Source organism: Hyla sarda, chromosome 4 (assembly GCF_029499605.1).
Source record: "Hyla sarda isolate aHylSar1 chromosome 4, aHylSar1.hap1, whole genome shotgun sequence".
NCBI lineage: Eukaryota > Metazoa > Chordata > Amphibia > Anura > Hylidae > Hyla > Hyla sarda.
In genome coordinates this window covers 43,733,216-43,752,477 of record NC_079192.1, presented here as the reverse complement: position 1 = coordinate 43,752,477, position 19,262 = coordinate 43,733,216, and the positions used below count along the sequence as shown (strand labels likewise).

The 19,262-nt window shown below is 45.2% G+C and overlaps 1 protein-coding gene across 3 annotated transcripts in view; it reads right to left on the bottom strand.

Annotated features, from left to right (window-relative positions):
* Positions 1-17,017: 17,017 nt before the first annotated feature.
* LOC130367831 (lysozyme C-1-like) overlaps positions 17,018-19,262 on the bottom strand; it is a 31,640-nt gene continuing 29,395 nt past the window's right edge. For all 3 annotated transcript variants that reach the window (XM_056570666.1, XM_056570662.1, XM_056570667.1), the window contains 3 exons: positions 18,969-19,127; positions 17,588-17,666; positions 17,018-17,189 (listed from right to left, as the gene is read on the bottom strand). In XM_056570666.1, the coding sequence (XP_056426641.1) occupies positions 17,129-17,189; positions 17,588-17,666; positions 18,969-19,127 (299 nt within the window). In that variant the 3' untranslated portion in view covers positions 17,018-17,128. The remainder of the gene's footprint in view (positions 17,190-17,587; positions 17,667-18,968; positions 19,128-19,262) is intronic.

Below are 19,262 nucleotides of genomic sequence, written 5' to 3'. Positions count from 1 at the left end.
TTCTGGCGCAAATTCTGGCACAGACAGAATTTGTGGCGCAGATTCTGGCACAGACAGAATTTCTGGCGCAATAGATCTTAGTAGATATAGGACAAATCATTCCTATGATTGAGACCAGAAGGATATATCTGATTTCAAGGTTGAGTATCCTAAATGCTTGCTTGCCCCAATACTCTTCTCTATACCAGATACACTGCACCCCGGCATAGACCCTGAATGTATATCCATAACGTGTTTAGTGAAGCCTCATAGTGATCTGGCTGTGCCTTTCTCAGTGTTAGATAAATACATATGTTCCTGAATTCTGGTCTTCAATTTTCTAGTAGTGTAACCTACATATTGTAAGTTGCACTCTTTGCAGATTATAGTGTATATTACATAAGAAGACTGGCAATTTATCAAGGTTTTTATGTTGTATTGTTGTCCTGTTTTGCATGCACTGAACATTAGTCATGTATCTACAAGCCCCACACCTGGAAAGTCTGCACTTGTAATTCCCTCTACACATATCTCTTGTCTGTTCATTGTGGAACTCACTAGGTGACAATTGATTCTGTAGTGAACTTGCTTTACCGGGAATAATCCTAATACCGTTGTCTAGTATCTGAGCCATAGATTCAACTGTTCTCAGAAAAGGTAAATGTTTGTAAATTAAACCATGTATGTTATTGAACTGTCTGGAGTATGGTGTGGAGAAAGTGGGAATATATCGTTCAGTATATATTCAGTATGTGCATTGTCTGCTTTAGATTTAAGATAATAGCCCTCAGGCTTAGAGTTCATAATACCCCCAGCTTTCCCTATCAAATGTGCATTGTAGCCCTTATCGTGTAATCTCTTCCTAACATCTCTGCATGTCATTTTATAAGATTCATCATCCGAGCATGCCCTTCTGGCACAAACAAATTCACCAATTGGTAAATTCCAAACCACGTGATCAGGGTGACAGCTTCTGGCCTGGAGCAAACTGTTCCCTGCACACTCCTTTTGATATAATTTAGTATTTACGCTGTTACTCTCCATACACCCCAATAAGGTAACATCCAAAAAATCTGTGGTATTATCGCTGAGGGTCATAGTAAATGATAAAGAAAAATCATTAGTATTAAGAAATTCTTGAGCCTGAGAATGGCTGCCCCTCCACACTAGGAGGAGGTCATCTATATAGTGCCCATACCACCCAATCAGATGGATAGGCTAGTGAGCATAAGACGACCTCCTCCCAGTATGCTATGTACAAATTTGCCAGCGATGGGGAAAATTTGGACCCCATTGGGCAGCCAGTAATCTGCAAATAATATTCATCATCAAAACAAAAAAAGTTGTTTTGTAATAAAAAATGTAACACTTGTAATATGTACTCCTTCAAATCATCACTGTAAGTACTATATTTATCCAGGTGATGGCCAATAGCGGTAATAGAATGGATATGTAGAATGCGTGTGGCTACAATGTCACATGACATCCACTTTTGTCCCTCCACCCAGTTTCATTGCTTGTAATAGTGATTTAGTGTCCTTGATAAATTCCACAGTTCTAGAAACTAATGGTTGTAGCAGACCATCCAGCCATGATCCAAGTCTCTCCAGGAGAGAGTCTATGCCTGCTACTATCGGTCTTAAAGGATATTACCATAATACTTGAATCTTTCATAGATTGTAAAAGCGGTTGTTCCTCTATGCAGCCTTTCGGGTACATCTATCATTTATACTTCGATATTATTGTTATTGTAAATATGTGTAAGTTTGACACATGTTCTGTTGTTGATTATTGGACCCGTCTGGTGTTTATCTTCCGCCCGCATGTATGACATCACTGTAGGAGCGTGTGTCCCAGATGGCTTGTCACATGTCTAGTGCCCGTATATTTAAACCAGGTTTTGTCTCAGTATGATGTGCCATGAGTAAGACTTGTTGACAAGTTGACGTTTTGTTTGTACTTCCACCTTTTGTTTGTTTTTCATAATTTTTTTTCCACCTGTATGTTTTTAAGCATTTTCCATTAAAGTTTGGATTTTACCTTGGAATTGCCAACACCTAAAGACCCGGTGTTTTTCTCCGTGCTTCCTACACGAGACATATGCTGCCGCCGAAGTAATTGATCCACTAAAGAGGGGTGAGCTGTTTTTTTTTTCAATTTCTACTGTATGATTCTATGACACCCGTTGTGGACCGTGCTAGCCCATACTAATTGTGGACAAGAGACTAATGGTTATCAAGCAGCTGTAAGGATATGTGCTATATAAACTATATGGTACAGATTGGAATAATCTAATATAAATTCTGTCACTTTCCATTTAAAATGACGACACAAACGAGTGACACATCATCTCAGCATTTGGCACTATAACCATCTGATTTTTCCACATTAAATAATGTTGTATTTTGCACATTGGTAGCCAAGGTCTTTTCTGGAGACAATAAAGCACCGTGGTAGTTAAGAAACTCATGTGGGATCTTGAACATCTCAAATCCCAGCAAATGAAGACCTGGTGGAATGCTACCACCTTGAGTCAGTCAAGCAAAGGAAGCGTGGATACCGCTCACACCGGCGCCAATGATTTCTCCCACCTGTGCTGCGGACCAGCCGGTTCCGCCTACGGCGGTCTAACAAACTCCACAGAACTTTGTCCGGCACTCAAGGTAGGAGATAAAACAGGCTTGTCTTTATTTATAAAGCAATTCACATACAGAAGAATGGTCTGACGCGTTTCACCCACTGCGGTGCTTAATCGTAGACTCACGCAGTCTACGATTAAGCCCCGCAGTGGGTGAAATGCTTCAGACCATTCTTCTGTATGTGAACTGCTTTATAAATAAAGACAAGCCTGTTTTATCTCCTACCTTGAGTGCCGGACAAAGTTCTTTGCACCTTGAGTCAGTATATAGAAAATCATATTATCCCCCGCATTAAAGGAAAACTGTCAGCTTGCTCCTCCCGCACTAACCAGCGGTGGCTGGTAGTGCGGGGGACGCTGATCAGTTTGATGCATACCATGCTCGGATCTGCTGCTCCATTCGCCCATTATATTCTTTCTTCTTGACATGCAAATTAGCTGCTAACTGGCACGGGCGGGGTTACTGCCTTCACCTGGCACTGTAATGTAACTGCCGCCCGGCCCGCAGCACCGCCCGGCTTATGAATATTCATGTTCTTCCTAATCATCTCCCTCTCCTCCCTGCTGATTTCAAGACTCCACTGCGCTGAAGCGGCTTCCAGGTGTAGACAGGAAGCCAGCACATGCGCAGTAGAGTCCTGAAATCAACGGGGAGGAGAGGGAGATGATTAGGGAGAACATGAATATTCAGAAGCCAGGCAGTGCTGCGGGTTGGGCGGCAGTTACATCATAGTACCAGATGAAGGCAGTAACCCGGCCGTGCCAGTTAGCAGATAATTTGCATATCAAGAAGAAAGAAGATAACGGGCGAATGGAGCCGGCGAATGGAGCCGGCGTCATAGCGGGTCGGGCCCGGCCTCTAACAACGGTTAGCATTGATCGCTGTGCCGCGCGCTATTAACCCTTTAGACGCGGCATTCAAAGTTGAACGCCGCATTTAAAGTGAAACTGAAACCATGCCGGTTAGCTCAGTGGGCTGTTCGGGATAGCCGTGGCGAAATCGCGGCATCCCAAACAGCTTACAGGACAGCAGGAGGGTCCCTACCTGCCTCCTCGCTGTCCAATCGCCGAATGACTGCTCAGTGCCTGAGATCCAGGCACGAGCAGTCAAGCGGCAGAATCATCGATCACTGGTTTCTTATGAGAAACCAGTGATCAATTTGAAAGATCAGTATGTGCAGTGTTATAGGTCCCTATGGGAGCTATAACACTGCAAAAAAAAAGTGAAAAAAAAAAGTTAATAAATATTTTACCCCTTCCCTATTAAAAGTTTGAATCACCCCCCTTTTCCCATAAAAAAACCACAGTGTAAATAAAAATAAACATATATGGTATCGCGCAAAAAAATTCCAAAGTCCAAAATAGCGCATTTTTGGTCACTTTTTATATCATGAAAAAATGAATAAAAAGTCCTATCAATAAGTCCTATCAATGCAAAAATGGTACCGTTAAAAACTTCAGATCTTGGCGCAAAAAATGAGCCCTCATACCGCCCCATATATACGGAAAAATAAAAAAGTTATAGGTGTCAGAAATGACAATTTTAAACGTATAAATTTTCCTGCATGAAGTTACGATTTTTTCCAGAAGTACGACAAAATCAAACCTATATAAGTAGGGTATCATTTTAACCGTATGGACCTACAGAATAAATATCAGGTGTAATTTTTACCGAAAAATGAACTACGTAGAAACGGAAGCCCCAAAAGTTACAAAATGGCGTTTTTTTTTTCAATTTTGTCTCACAATGATTTTTATTTCCGTTTCACCGTAGATTTTTGGGCACAAAGACTGATGTCATTACAAAGAAGAATTGGTGGCGCAAAAAATAAGCCATCATATGGATTTTTAGGTGCAAAATTTAAAGAGTTATGATTTTTTAAAGGCAAGGAGCAAAAAACGAAAATGCAAAAACGGAAAAACCCCCGGTCCTTAAGGGGTTAAGAAAAAGTCCACTACTACATATGATGAGGATTTCACAATAAGGTGGAATAATGCTCTCACAAAATGTTCTATAGAACTAATGACATTAATCATTGAAAAAGAGGAAATAATACTGGCGGATTTGGAGAACAGTATTGGTAAAGTTATGTCTTCCTTGGAACCGTTTAAAACCACAACAGAGTTTGAAGTAATGCAAAACGAAATTAATGAATATCTAGCCAAATTGGAACAAACAGTAATGGATATAAAAAAATAGCAAATTTAACCGTGACCTAAAGGATTATACCACCAACAAGGTTTATGACTGGCAAAGAATGAAACTCAACGGACCAAGATCGATCCCTAAAACACCACAAAATTCACTTGGAAATGCATCATACAAGAAAAATGTCAGTTTTGGTTAATCTGATAATGATAATACGGACTATGGTACAGATGCCTCAGAAAATTACACACAATTTTATGGAGAGAAATCAGCCACGCAGCAAAAAGAAATGTCTAACAAATCCCAGTCAAAAAAACGGGAAACCGCACAATGTGAACACAGACAATAAAACATCAATAAAAGGAGACAGGGGAAATACAGAGCCGGGAGGAAACATAAAAACCGTGCGCACAAGACAACGAAAACACCAGGGCAAATACAAATAGGAAGTACATCAGTGGTCAATCTATCTGCAAAAATCTTGACAAAATCGCAAATTGAAACATTGGAATTAGGACTTTCATTTACATAGAAACATAGAATGTGTCGGCAGATAAGAACCATTTGGCCCATCTAGTCCGCCCAATAATCTGAATACTATGAATAGTCTCGGACCCTATCTTATATGAAGGATAGCCTTATGCTTATCCCATGCATGTTTAAACTCTTTCACTGTATTTGCAGCGACCACTTCTGCAGGAAGGCTATTCCATGCATCCACTACTCTCTCAGTAAAGTAATACTTCCTGATATTACTTTTAAACCTTTGCCCCTATAATTTAAAACTATGTCCTCTTGTGGTAGTTTTTCTTCTTTTAAATATGCTCTCCTCCTTTACCATGTTGATTCCCTTTATGTATTTAAAACTCTCTATCATATCCCCTCTGTTTCTTCTTTCTTCTATACATGTTAAAGTCCTTTAACCTTTCCTGGTACGTTTTATCCTGCAATCCATGTACTAGTTTAGTATCTTCTCTGAACTGTCTCTAGCGTATCTATATCCTTCTGGAGATACGGTCTCCAGTACTGCGCACAATACTCCAAGTGAGTAGTGTTGCTCGCGAATATTCGCAATTCGAATATTATTCGCGAATATCGTATATTCGCGAATTCGCGAATTTCGCGAATATAGCGCTATATATTCGTAATTACGAATATTCGTTTTTTTTTTTTGTTTTTTTCTTCACAGTACACATCACAGTGATCACCCCTCTCTGCTTCCAGCTTGTGTGGTGTAAAGAAGGCTGTAATACTACTGTGTGAGACTGGCGTGCAAAAATTCGCATATACGAAAATTCGCATATGCTAATTTTCGCATATGCGAATTTCCACATATGCTAATTTTCGCATGCGCGTATTTTCGCATACGCGAAAATAAAACGAGCATATAACGAATATGCGAATATTCGCGAATATATGACGAATATTCGTCCATATATTCGCGAATATTCGCGAATTCGAATATGGCCTATGCCGCTCAACACTACAAGTGAGGTCTCATCAGTGTTCTGTACAGCGGCATGAGCACTTATCTCTTTCTACTGCTTGTACCTCTCCCTATACATCCAATCATTCTGCTAGCGTTTCCTGCTGCTCTATTACATCGTCTTCCTACCTTTAAGTCTTCTGAAATAATTACTCCTAAATCCCTCTCCTCAGATACTGAGGTCAGGGCTGAGTCAAATAATCTATATTCTGCCTGAGGGTTTTTACGCCCCAGGTGCATTATCTTACTGTTACGCCTAGCGCTCCGGGTCCCCGCTCCTCCCCGGAGCGCTTACGGCGTCTCTCTCTCCGCAGCGCCCCGGTCGGTCTCGCTGACCGGGAGCGCTGCACTGTCATGGCCGTCGGGGATGCGATTCGCACAGCGGGACGCGCCCGCTCGCGAATCGCATCCCAGGTCACTTACCCGTTCCCGTCCCCTGCTGTCATGTGCTGGCGCGCGCGGCTCCGCTCTCTAGGGCGCGCGCGCGCCAGCTCCCTGAGACTTAAAGGGCCAGTGCACCAATGATTGGTGCCTGGCCCAATCAGCTTTATTGGCTTCCACCTGCTCCCAGACTATATCTGATCTCTGCCCCTGCACTCCCCTGCCGGATCTTGTTGCCTTAGAGCCTAGTGAAAGCGTTACTGTGTTTGTCCATACTGTGTATTTGACCTCCTGCTATTCCTTATTGACTGCGATTCTTGCTGCCTGCCCCGACCTTCTGCTACGTCCGACCTTGCCTTGTCTACTCCCTTGTACCGCGCCTATCTTCAGCAGTCAGAGAGGTTGAGCCGTTGCTAGTGGATACGACCTGGTCACTACCGCTGCAGCAAGACCATCCCGCTTTGCGGCGGGCTCTGGTGAACACCAGTAGTGACTTAGAACCGGTCCACTAGCACGGTCCACGCCAATCCCTCTCTGGCACAGAGGATCCACCTCCTGCCAGCCGGCATCGTGACAGTAGATCCGGCCATGGATCCCGCTGAGGTTCCCCTGCCAGCTATCTCTGATCTCACCACGGTGGTCGCCCAGCAATCCCGACAGATCGCCCATCTAACCCACCAGCTGTCGGAAGTGTCCACCATGGTGCAACAACTTCAGTCGCAACTTCTGCCTCTGCTACAGCAGCAACCATCTCCTCCGCCAGCTCCTGCACCCCTTCCGCAGCGAGTGGCCACTCCTAGCCTCCGCTTGTCCCTGCCGGACAAATTTGATGGGGACTCTAAGTTTTGCCGTGGCTTTCTTTCGCAATGTTCCCTGCACTTGGAGATGATGTCGGACCAGTTTCCTACTGAAAGGTCTAAGGTGGCTTTCGTAGTCAGCCTTCTGTCTGGAAAAGCCCTGTCATGGGCCACACCGCTCTGGGACCGCGATGATCCCGTCACTGCCTCTGTACACTCCTTCTTCTCGGAAATTCGAAGTGTCTTTGAGGAACCTGCCCGAGCCTCTTCTGCTGAGACTGCCCTGCTGAACCTGGTCCAGGGTAATTCTTCCGTTGGCGAGTACGCCATACAATTCCGTACTCTTGCTTCTGAACTATCCTGGAATAATGAGGCCCTCTGCGCGACCTTTAAAAAAGGCCTATCCAGCAACATTAAAGATGTTCTGGCCGCACGAGAAATTCCTGCTAACCTGCATGAACTCATTCATCTAGCCACTCGCATTGACATGCATTTTTCTGAGAGACATCAAGAGCTCCGCCAGGAAAAAGACTTAGATCTCTGGGCACCTCTCCCACAGTCTCCGTTGCAATCTACGCCTAGGCCTCCCGCCGAGGAGGCCATGCAAGTGGATCGGTCTCGCCTGACCCAGGAGGAGAGGAATCGCCGTAGGGAAGAAAATCTTTGTCTGTACTGTGCCAGTACCGAACATTTCTTGGTGGATTGCCCTATCCGTCCTCCACGTCTGGGAAACGCACGCTCGCACCCAGCTCTCGTGGGTGTGGCGTCTCTTGATTCAAAGTCGGCTTCTCCACGTCTCACGGTGCCCGTGCGGATTTCCCCTTCAGCCAACTCCTCCCTCTCAGCCGTGGCCTGCCTGGACTCTGGTGCCTCTGGGAATTTTATTCGGGAGTCCTTGGTGAATAAATTCCGCATCCCGGTGACCCGTCTCGTCAAGCCACTCTACATTTCCGCGGTCAACGGAGTCAGGTTGGATTGCACCGTGCGTTACCGCACGGAGCCCCTCCTAATGTGCATCGGACCTCATCACGAAAAAATTGAGTTTTTGGTCCTCTCCAATTGCACTTCCGAAATTCTCCTTGGACTACCCTGGCTTCAACACCATTCCCCAACCCTGGATTGGTCCACAGGGGAGATCAAGAGCTGGGGTACCTCTTGTTTCAAGGACTGCCTTAAACCGGTTCCCAGTACTCCCTGCCGTGACCCTGTGGTTCCCCCTGTATCCGGTCTCCCTAAGGTCTTTATGGACTCTGCCTGCCATAAGAAGTGCCTCTCCCCCCCTCCCAGTCCAGTCAGGCAAGCCTCGGTGCCTCCTCATGTCCCCCGTCCTGGTGTCACACTGCCCCGTGCCAGGCCTCGCCCTCTGCCCTCCCTCCCCATTCCCACTCCTGCTGTACTGCCTGCCGTTGGGGAATCCCTCCATTCTTTCCCGGTGTCCTCATCCCAGGGGAGGCAGTTACCGGACAAAGAGAAGGGGAGACCTAAGGGGGGGGGTACTGTTACGCCTAGCGCTCCGGGTCCCCGCTCCTCCCCGGAGCGCTTACGGCGTCTCTCTCTCCGCAGCGCCCCGGTCGGTCCCGCTGACCGGGAGCGCTGCACTGTCATGGCCGTCGGGGATGCGATTCGCACAGCAGGACGCGCCCGCTCGCGAATCGCATCCCAGGTCACTTACCCGTTCCCGTCCCCTGCTGTCATGTGCTGGCGCGCGCGGCTCCGCTCTCTAGGGCGCGCGCGCGCCAGCTCCCTGAGACTTAAAGGGCCAGTGCACCAATGATTGGTGCCTGTCCCAATCAGCTTTATTGGCTTCCACCTGCTCCCAGACTATATCTGATCTCTGCCCCTGCACTCCCCTGCCGGATCTTGTTGCCTTAGAGCCTAGTGAAAGCGTTACTGTGTTTGTCCATACTGTGTATTTGACCTCCTGCTATTCCTTATTGACTGCGATTCTTGCTGCCTGCCCCGACCTTCTGCTACGTCCGACCTTGCCTTGTCTACTCCCTTGTACCCCGCCTATCTTCAGCAGTCAGAGAGGTTGAGCCGTTGCTAGTGGATACGACCTGGTCACTACCGCCGCAGCAAGACCATCCCACTTTGCGGCGGGCTCTGGTGAACACCAGTAGTGACTTAGAACCGGTCCACTAGCACGGTCCACGCCAATCCCTCTCTGGCACAGAGGATCCACCTCCTGCCAGCCGGCATCGTGACACTTGCACTATATATACACACACTCCCTCACAAGCTCCTCCCCCAAAAACAAATGTAACACCTCCATGAGCTAGGCTCATTAGCAAACACACAATACCAAACACCTGAACAAATTCCTTACCTGTTCTCAAGCAGTGGTCAGCAGAAACACAGATGTTACAGTTGAAAAACTCCAAGTAAGTCTCCTGCAATATCTCTCCAATGCACTTAGAAACAGCAGCACTTGTATACAGCAGCTAATGAACTATTTATACCCAGTTGCAATTTTGATTTGTACAATTAGACGTCAACAAATTTATAAGGTTACTTACCATAAAGAGACATTTTATGTTTTATCACAATACATCTGAAAATATACAGAATATTTCTAGTACTGTGTTGAATGCACAAGTTATAAGTAATATGCCACTACACAGTGACTTTATTGAACAGGTGGCTGCGCAGATACTCATATACCGTATATACTCAAGTATAAGCCGAGTTTTTCAGCACGATTTTTCGTGCTGAAAACACCCCCCTAGGCTTATACTCGAGTGAGCTCTCCGCCTGTCAATCCCTTCATCAGTGGTCTTCAACCTGCGGACCTCCAGATGTTGCAAAACTACAACTCCCAGCATGCCCCCCCCTTTTGTTTTGTACTCACCTCCCCTCGGCGGGAAGTTAGGGTGAGTTGGTCCGGGCCATCTATAATGCAGGAACCGTCCGGTGGGGAGGATTAGTCGTTGCGGGCTGTCCATTTTCACCGGGGGCCTCTTCTCCACGCTTCGGGCCCGGCCCTGGACTAGTGACGTTGCCTTGATGACAACGCACAGGGACGTTCATGCTGGGAGTTGGAGTTTTGCAACATCTGGAGGTCCACAGGTTGAAGACCACTGATGAAGGGATTGACAGGTGGTGATGATGGAGGGGAGGGGATGATGATGGGGGTCTGGATGATGACAGGGGGCATGATGACATGGGGGGGATGATGTATTTCCCACCCTAGGCTTATAGTCGAGTCAATAACTTTTCCTGGGTTTTTGGGGTTAAATTAGGGGCCTCGGCTTATATTCGGGCTGGCTTATACTCGAGTATATACGGTATTTACAGGCAATGCCAGAGCATCAAGATTATTTTGATAATACGTATAAAAGTTTTCTTACAAATAATCCCTTGTTTTATCCTATTAACTCCATATGCAACAGTATGGATTTATTCCAGCAATGGGTTGAGAGGGGCTTGAAGGAATTGAGCTCCAACATTCTTAAAGGAGAATACAATCTAACTAAGAGTCAGAGGGAAGCCATACGGAAACTGAATGAAAATGAATCAATTATAATTTGGCAATTGGACAAAGGAGGCTGAGTGGCTGTTCTGGATAGAACTCTGTACAGAAAACTTGTACTCGAAATGTTAGAAGATAGTAACACCACAAATTAAGAAGTAACCCTATCTCCAATATTAAAACTAATCTACAAAAATTGATAAATGATGGAGTCAGCCTTGGAATTATTACAGAGAAACAATCTGCTTATTTATTGCCACCCTAAATGATATGTCCAATCTTCCATGCATTACCGAAGCTGCATAAAAATGTATTCCCTCCTCCTTTAAGACTGATAGTAGCAGCATAGACTCTCTCCTGGAGAGACTTGGATCATGGCTGGATGGTCTGCTACAACCATTAGTTTCTAGAACTGTGGGATTTATCAAGGACACTAAGTCACTATTACAAGCAATGAAATTACTGAAGTGAATGGAGGGACAAAAGTGGATGTCATGTGACATTGTAGCCCTCTACACGCGCATTCCACATAACCATGCTATTACCGCTATTGGCCATCACCTGGATAAATATAGTACTTACAGTGATGATTTGAAGGAGTATATAAATTACAAGTATTACATTTTTTATTACAAAACAACTTTTTTTGTTTTGATTATGAATATTATTTGCAGATTACTGGCTGCCCCATGAGGTCCAAATTTTCCCCATCGCTGGCAAATTTGTACATAGCATACTGGGAGGAGGTCGTCTTATGCTCACCAGCCTATCCATCTGATTGGCTGGAATGGACGCTATATAGACGACCTCCTTCTAGTGTGGAGGGGCAGCCAGTCTCAGGCTCCTGAATTTGGATCATTTCTTAAAACTAATGATTTTTCTTTATCATTTACTATGACCCTCAGCAATAATACCACAGATTTTTTGGATGTTACCTTATTGGGGTGTGTGGAGAGTAACAGCTTAACCCCTTAAGGACCAAGGGCGTACAGGTACGCCTTTGCTCCCTGGTACTTAAGGACCAAGGGCGTACCTGTACGCCCGTGGGAATTTCGGTCCCCGCCGCGCGCCGGGCGGGGATCGCGCCGGGGTGACTGCTGATATCTATCAGCAGGCACCCCGCGCAAATGCCCAGGGGGGTCATTAGACCCCCCCATGTCGGCGATCGGCGCAAATCGCAAGTGAATTCACACTTGCGATTTGCGCCGATTACGGGTCATACGGGTCTATGGTGACCCGGTGACCCGGAATAGAAGGGGGATCGTGGGTGTCCTAGACACCCACGATTCCCCTGTAGCAATAGGAGTGAGGTGGCAGGGTTGCCACCCCTCCTTTCTCTGCTATTGGTGGTCTAGACGCGACCACCAATAGCAGATCGGGGGCGGAGGGGTTTACTTTCGGTTTCCCCGTCCTGCCCTCCCACAATAGGCGGGGCAGGCTGGGGAAACCGACAGGGACCGGCGCCGAAGATCCACTTACCCATCGGCGACGGCAGCGGCGACGATCAGCGGCGGCAGCGGGCGACGAACGGCGGAAGAAGAGGACCGCGACGCAGCTCCCTGGATCCAACGGAAGCCGGTGAGTTACTTAGCAACATCTGGAGGGCTACAGTCTGAGACCACTATAGTGGTCTCTAAACTGTAACCCTCCAGATGTTGCAAAACTACAACTCCCAGCATGCCCGGAGAGCTGTTTAGGCTTGCTGGGAGTTGCAGTTTTGCAACAGCTGGAGGTCTACAGTTTGAGACCACTGCAAAGTGATCTCTATACTGTGCACCTCCAGATCTTGCAAAACTACAACTCCCAGCATGCCTAGACAGCAGTTTGCTGTCTGGGCATGCTGGGAGTTGTAGTTTTGCAACATCTGGAGGTCCACAGTTTGGAGACCACTATGCAGTGGTCTCTAAACTATAGCTCTACAGATGTTGCAAAACTGCAACTCCCAGCAAGCCTAAACAGCTCTCTGGGCATGCTGGGAGTTGTAGTTGCGATCCCTCCAGCTGTTGCATAACTACATCTCCCAGCATGCCTTTCGGCGATCAGTACATGCTGGGAGTTGAAGTTTTGCAACAGCTGGAGGCACACTGGTTGGAAAATACTGAGTTAGGTAACAGAACCTAACTGAAGGTTTTCCAACCAGTGTGCCTCCAGCTGTTGCAAAAGTTCAACTCCCAGCATGCACAGTCTGTCAGTACATGCTGGGAGTTGTAGTTTTGAAACAGCTGGAGGTTTGCCCCCCCATGTGAGTGTACAGGGTACATTCACACTGGCGGGTTTACAGTAAGTTTTCTGCTTCAAGTTTGGGCTGTGGCAAATTTTTCACCGCAGCGCAAACTCCTAGCGGTAAATTCACTGTAAACCCGCCAGTGTGAATGTACCCTAAAAACACTACACTACACTAACACATAATAAAGAGTAAAACACAACATATACACCCCCTTACACTGTCCCACTAATAAAAAATAAAAAACGGATTGTACGGCAGTGTTTCCAAAACAGAGCCTCCAGCTGTTGCAAAACAACAACTCCCAGCCTTTCCGGACAGCCACTGACTGTCCAGGCATGCTGGGAGTTTAGCAACAGCTGGAGGCACCCTGTTTGGGAATCACTGGCGTAGAATACCCCTATGTCCACCCCTGTGCAATCCCTAATTTAGTCCTCAAATGCGCATGGCGCTCTCTCACTTCGGAGCCCTGTCGTATTTCAAGGAAACAGTTTAGGGCCACATATGGGGTATCTCCGTACTCGGGAGAAATTGTGTTATTAATTTTGGGGGCTTTTTTTTCCTTTTACCCCTTATGAAAAAGAAAAGTTGGGGTCTACACCAGCCTGTTAGTGTAAAAAAAAAATTTTTTTTTACACTAACATGCTGGTGTTGTCCTTTACTTTTTATTTTCACGGGAGGTAAAAGGAAAAAAAGACCCCCAAAATTTGTAACGCAATTTCTCCTGAGTACGGAGATACCCCATATGTGGGGCGTAAAATGCTCTGCGGGCGCACAACAAGGGTCAGGAGTGAGAGCCCGGAATTAAAGGCCACTTGTGTTTACAAAGCCCCCATGGTACCAGAACAATGGACCCCCCCCATATGTGACCCCATTTTGGAAACAACACCCCTCATGTAATGTAATAAGGGGTACAGTGAGCATTTACGCCCCACAGGTGTCTGACAGATTTTTGGAACAGTGATCCGTGAAAATGAAAAATGTAATTTTCCATTTGCACAGCCCACTGTCCCAAAGATCTGTCAAACGCCAGTGGGGTGTAAATGCTCACTGCACCACTTATTAAATTCTGTGAGGGGTGTAGTTTCCAAAACGGGGTCACATGTGGGGGGGTCCACTGTTCTGGCACCACGGGGGGGCTTTGTAAATGCACATGGCCCCTGACTACCATTCCAAACGAATTCTCTTTCCAAAAGCTCAATGGTGCTCCTCCTCTTCTGAGCATTGTAGTTCGCCCGTAGTGCACTTCAGGTCCACTTATGGGGTACCTCCATACTCTGAAGAGATGGGGTTACAAATTTTGGGGGTATTTTCTGCTATTAACCCTTGCAAAAATGTGAAATTTGGGGGGAAACACACATTTTAGTGAAAAAATATATATGTTTTTTTACATATGCAAAAGTCGTGAAACCCGTGTGGGGTATTAAGGCTCACTTTATTCCTTGTTACGTTCCTCAAGGGGTCTAGTTTCCAAAATGGTATGCCATGTGTTTTTTTTTTTGCTGTTCTGGCACCATAGGGGCTTCCTAAATGCGACATGCCCCCCGAGCAAAATTTGCTCTCAAAAAGTCAAATATCACTCCTTCTCTTCGGAGCATTGTAGTTCGCCCGTAATGCACTTCATGCCAACTTATGGGGTGCCTCCATACTCAGAAGAGATGGGGTAACAAATTTTGGGGGGTATTTTCTGCTATTAACCCTTGCAAAAATGCGAAATTTGGGGGGAAACACACATTTTAGTGAAATTTTTTTTTATTTTTTTTACATATGCAAAAGTCGTGAAACACCTGTGGGGTATTAAGGCTCACTTTATTCCTTGTTACATTCCCCAAGGGGTCTAGTTTCCAAAATGGTATGCCATGTGGGTTATTTTTGCTGTTCTGGCACCATAGGGGCTTCCTAAATGCAACATGCCCCCCAAAAACTATTTCTGAAAAATGTACTCTCCAAAATCCCCTTGTCGCTCCTTCGCTTCTGAGCCCTCTACTGCGCCCGCCGAACACTTTACATAGACATATGAGGTATGTGCTTACTCGAGAGAGGTATGGGCTACAAATATAAGTATACATTTTCTCCTTTTACCCCTTGTAAAAATTCAAAAATTGGGTTTACAAGAACATGCGAATGTAAAAAATAAAGATTGTGAATTTTCTCCTTCACTTTGCTGCTATTCCTATGAAACACCTAAAGGGTTAAAACACTTACTGATTGTCATTTTGAATACTTTGGGGGGTGCAGTTTTTATAATGGGGTCATTTGTGGGGTATTTCTAATGGGAAGACCCTTCAAATCCACTTCAAACCTGAACTGGTCTCTGAAAAAAAGCGAGGTTCAAAATTTTGTGAAAAATTGGAAAAGTGCTGCTGAACTTTGAAGCCCTCTGGTGTCTTCCAAAAGTAAAAACACATCAATTTTATGATGCAAACATAAAGTAGACATATTGGAAATGTGAATAAAATAAAAAAATATTTTGAATATCCATTTTCCTTACAAGCAGAGAGCTTCAAAGTTAGAAAAATGCAAAATTTTCAAATTTTTCATCAAATTTGGGGATTTTTCACCAAGAAAGGATGCAAGTTACCACAAAATGTTACCACTATGTTAAAGTAGAATATGTCACGAAAAAACAATCTCGGAATCAGAATGATAACTAAAAGCATTCCAGAGTTATTAATGTTTAAAGTGACAGTGGTCAGATGTGCAAAAAACGCTCTGGTCCTAAGGTGTAAAATGGCCTGGTCCTTAAGGGGTTAAATACTAAATCATATCATAAGGAGTGTGCGGGGAACAGTTTTCTCCATACCAGAAGCTGTTACCCAGCTGTCATGCCCCCTCCCATAGGCTTGCATTGAGGGGGCGGAGTGTGACATCACATGGGAGCAGGGCCGTGATGTCACAATGCTCTGGCCTCCGTGATCGCCAGTAATCAGACCTGGAGCGAACGTGTTCCGGGGATTGATTGTAACGGTGTGCTGCGTGCAAGATCACGGGGGTCCCCAGCGGCGGGACCCCCGCAATCAGGCATCTTATCCCCTATCCTTTGGATAGGGGATAAGATGTCTTAGTGCCGGAGTACCCCTTTAAGGGACTAGCGCTGATTTTACATCAATATGCAGCTTTCCCATATGAACGGATGCGCACTCGCAACAGATGTGCACTTGCAAGTTCAGCACAGCGTGGGAATATATCAGATTAAATAATTGAAGTGTCCCCAATGAATTTCCTCTACTATCCAAAGAAACCATAAGTAATACCCTCCATTGCTCTACAGAAACCATAACTATGATGATACGCATTCTCACACTACTCTGGCGTGGGCTTCCTTACGGAGGTCTCCAGCGCTGCAGAAGAAAATACCATAGATGCCCCGACGTGGATTTCTTCTATTCTTTTTATAATATAAACAATAATACCACCTACTGCTCTATAGAAACCAGAACTAATAATATGCGCATTCATATATTACTGCAGCGTGGGTCTACTTGTGAAGGCCTCCAGTGCTGTAGAATAAAACATCAAAGGTGCCCCAAAGTGCAATCCTTTTCTAATGGTTTTAGAGAAATGAGAACCACTGCAATTTTATGTTGTAGTTTATTTTGGATTTTATTTTAAGTAATTTTATAAATTTTTACGTGTGACCCAGCAGCATTTGAATGTCTATGTATATTTAAGTTGGCGCGCTCCACGTCTGTAATATCCATGGCCTGAGGAAGAACCCAGCCTGGGTTCCAAACAACTGTGTTGCACTTTTACCCAAATAAACGCCAATTGTTCAGCAAACTTTGGCATAAACTACTTATTGGGGTAGGCGCCATTCGAAAGCGCCCAGCTTTTTACTTTTTCACTTGTTTTAAACAATAAGTAATTTTCTGATTACATTTCCCCGTTTGAAATGAGGACAACTTTTTTTGCCATTAACTTTTTATTATATACATCACACAGGATTTTTTTGAATACAGAATTAATTAAAATGAATATGTCTTAGTTGATTTTACTTTTGGATATTTAACATCCTGATGTAAATCGGTTCAAATTTTTTCCTTTGCAGTGATTCCTCCAAGCCACCCTGTGGGTAACAAAGAACAAAAATATGATTTTAATAATTTTTACAATAATTTTTTTTTCTCTTTTACATTTTCTGATATTCCTGAAATAACATTTTAGAAATCATAAAGAGAACACAGTCTTCAGGTGACGGGTTGGTTTCCTCTTGAAATAGGGATCGGACACAGGACCACTGGGACCTGCACCAATTATCACTATTAATTGGGTTGAGGTTTTGTACCACACACAGTTACTGATGTATCGAACCCCTGTACCTGCCTAAATAGTGAAATAGCCCCTTCATTGTGTTGTGCGGGGAGAATACAGAGGGCAGGTTCCCACTTATCAAACATTTATGTTCTATCGAGATTCAGGAAACTCTATGTGTTAAGAAAACAACAGAACATTTAAATATCTTACCAAGCACTGATGCCTTGGGGATCCCGCACAACCCGTTTAGCACACTCGATATCATCTGTAATGTTATCATTCAAAAGGCCTAAAGTAAGAAATAATTGGAAATTAGGTAAGGTCCTCAAGGCAGAATTTTGGCAGAGCCTCCCTTGGTATTTTCCGAACAGCATGTTTTATCTTCAGCAGGAATCAGGGGCAGGAATGGGTGACAGGCAACTGATGTGCCCCCCATTATTGTCAGATGCGCTTCCTCATCCTGTCACCCTGCGCTCTCTATGGGATTCAGGGGAAGAGGTGGAAGTCACACTGCTGGCCGCACACTGCACTATCTGAAGGCAGTGGGTGGCGCCAGTGCTGCAGAGCTCCTGACCAGGCAGGTAAGCATCATGGCAGATGTACAATACCCAGCTTCCCCTTACAGTAATGAAAACCAGCCCAAGATAGTAATGAAAACCAGCCCAAGATATGTCGTGGTCAGCGGCAATTCCTGGGCTGAGTTGTCTTATTCTTGCCGACTGCCTCCCCCCTTCTGAGAGAAGATGGTGCCGCCTGAGGCCACTGATACATTACAAAAGCCCCCCTGTATATAATCCCTTAGAGGGGTACTCTGCCCCTAGACATGCTATTCCCTATCCAAAGGATAGGGGATAACATGTCTAACCACAGGGGTCTGGCCACAGGGACCCCCTGCGATCTCCGTGCCGGCGCTGTGGAGTTACGATCATGAAAGCCTGGGGCTTCCGTGATTGTGACATCATGCCACGCCCCCTCCATTCATGTCTATGGGAGGGGGCACGGCTGCTAGTACACAGCAGTCACGCCTTCTCCCATAAACATAGTTGGGGGGGGGAGCGTGGTGGATGTGTCCCCCAGTCATCGGGCACATAGTGGAGTTCACTCCATGCACCGGATAACTGGGGTGCCGCTGCAGAGATCACGGGGTTCCCCAATGACCAGACCTCTGAGATCAGACATGTTATCCCTTATCCTTTGGATAGGGGATAACATGTCTAGCAATGGAGTACCCATCAAAAATGTATTAAGTACTGTATCTCCAAATGTATATTTACTGAAACCCCCACTAATTTCTAGAATGGGTGTTCTGAAATTCTGTTTTGAAGGTACCTGAGTTCAGTGGTGGTAACACATGTGAATTGTCACTCCATTTATAGTCAATAGGACTGACAGGGATAGGCAAATATAGTGCTCAGTTATGTCTATCAGTCTCATAAACATTAAATACAACAGTAATACCCATTAAACCTCTTCTGCAATAAGGGGTTCGGCAAGCCCATTCCCGTGATACATTTTTTTTCTCTTTATGTACATATATGTTCATGTAAATTGTGACTACTTATAAAGTTCCCCCATATGCAACTATACATACTCTGGCAGCTGATGTGACAGGCGTTTACAGCTCCTGATGTCTTTCCATCATTGCACCACCATTTGCTGTTGATCTGGAATATTCCATAGTCACGGCTTGGTCCATTGTTGTTCACGGCTGCAGTGTTATAGTTGCTCTCATAGTAAGCAAGGCATAGCCCTGTGATGGAAAATAAACAGGTTAATACTCCAGCATCCTCCACTGTACATAGTGCTCCCCCTTTAATAACTCTCAGGTTGGTCAGCATTTAGACTACATATTTTAACCCCCTTCCAACTCCTCAAATTTCAAATG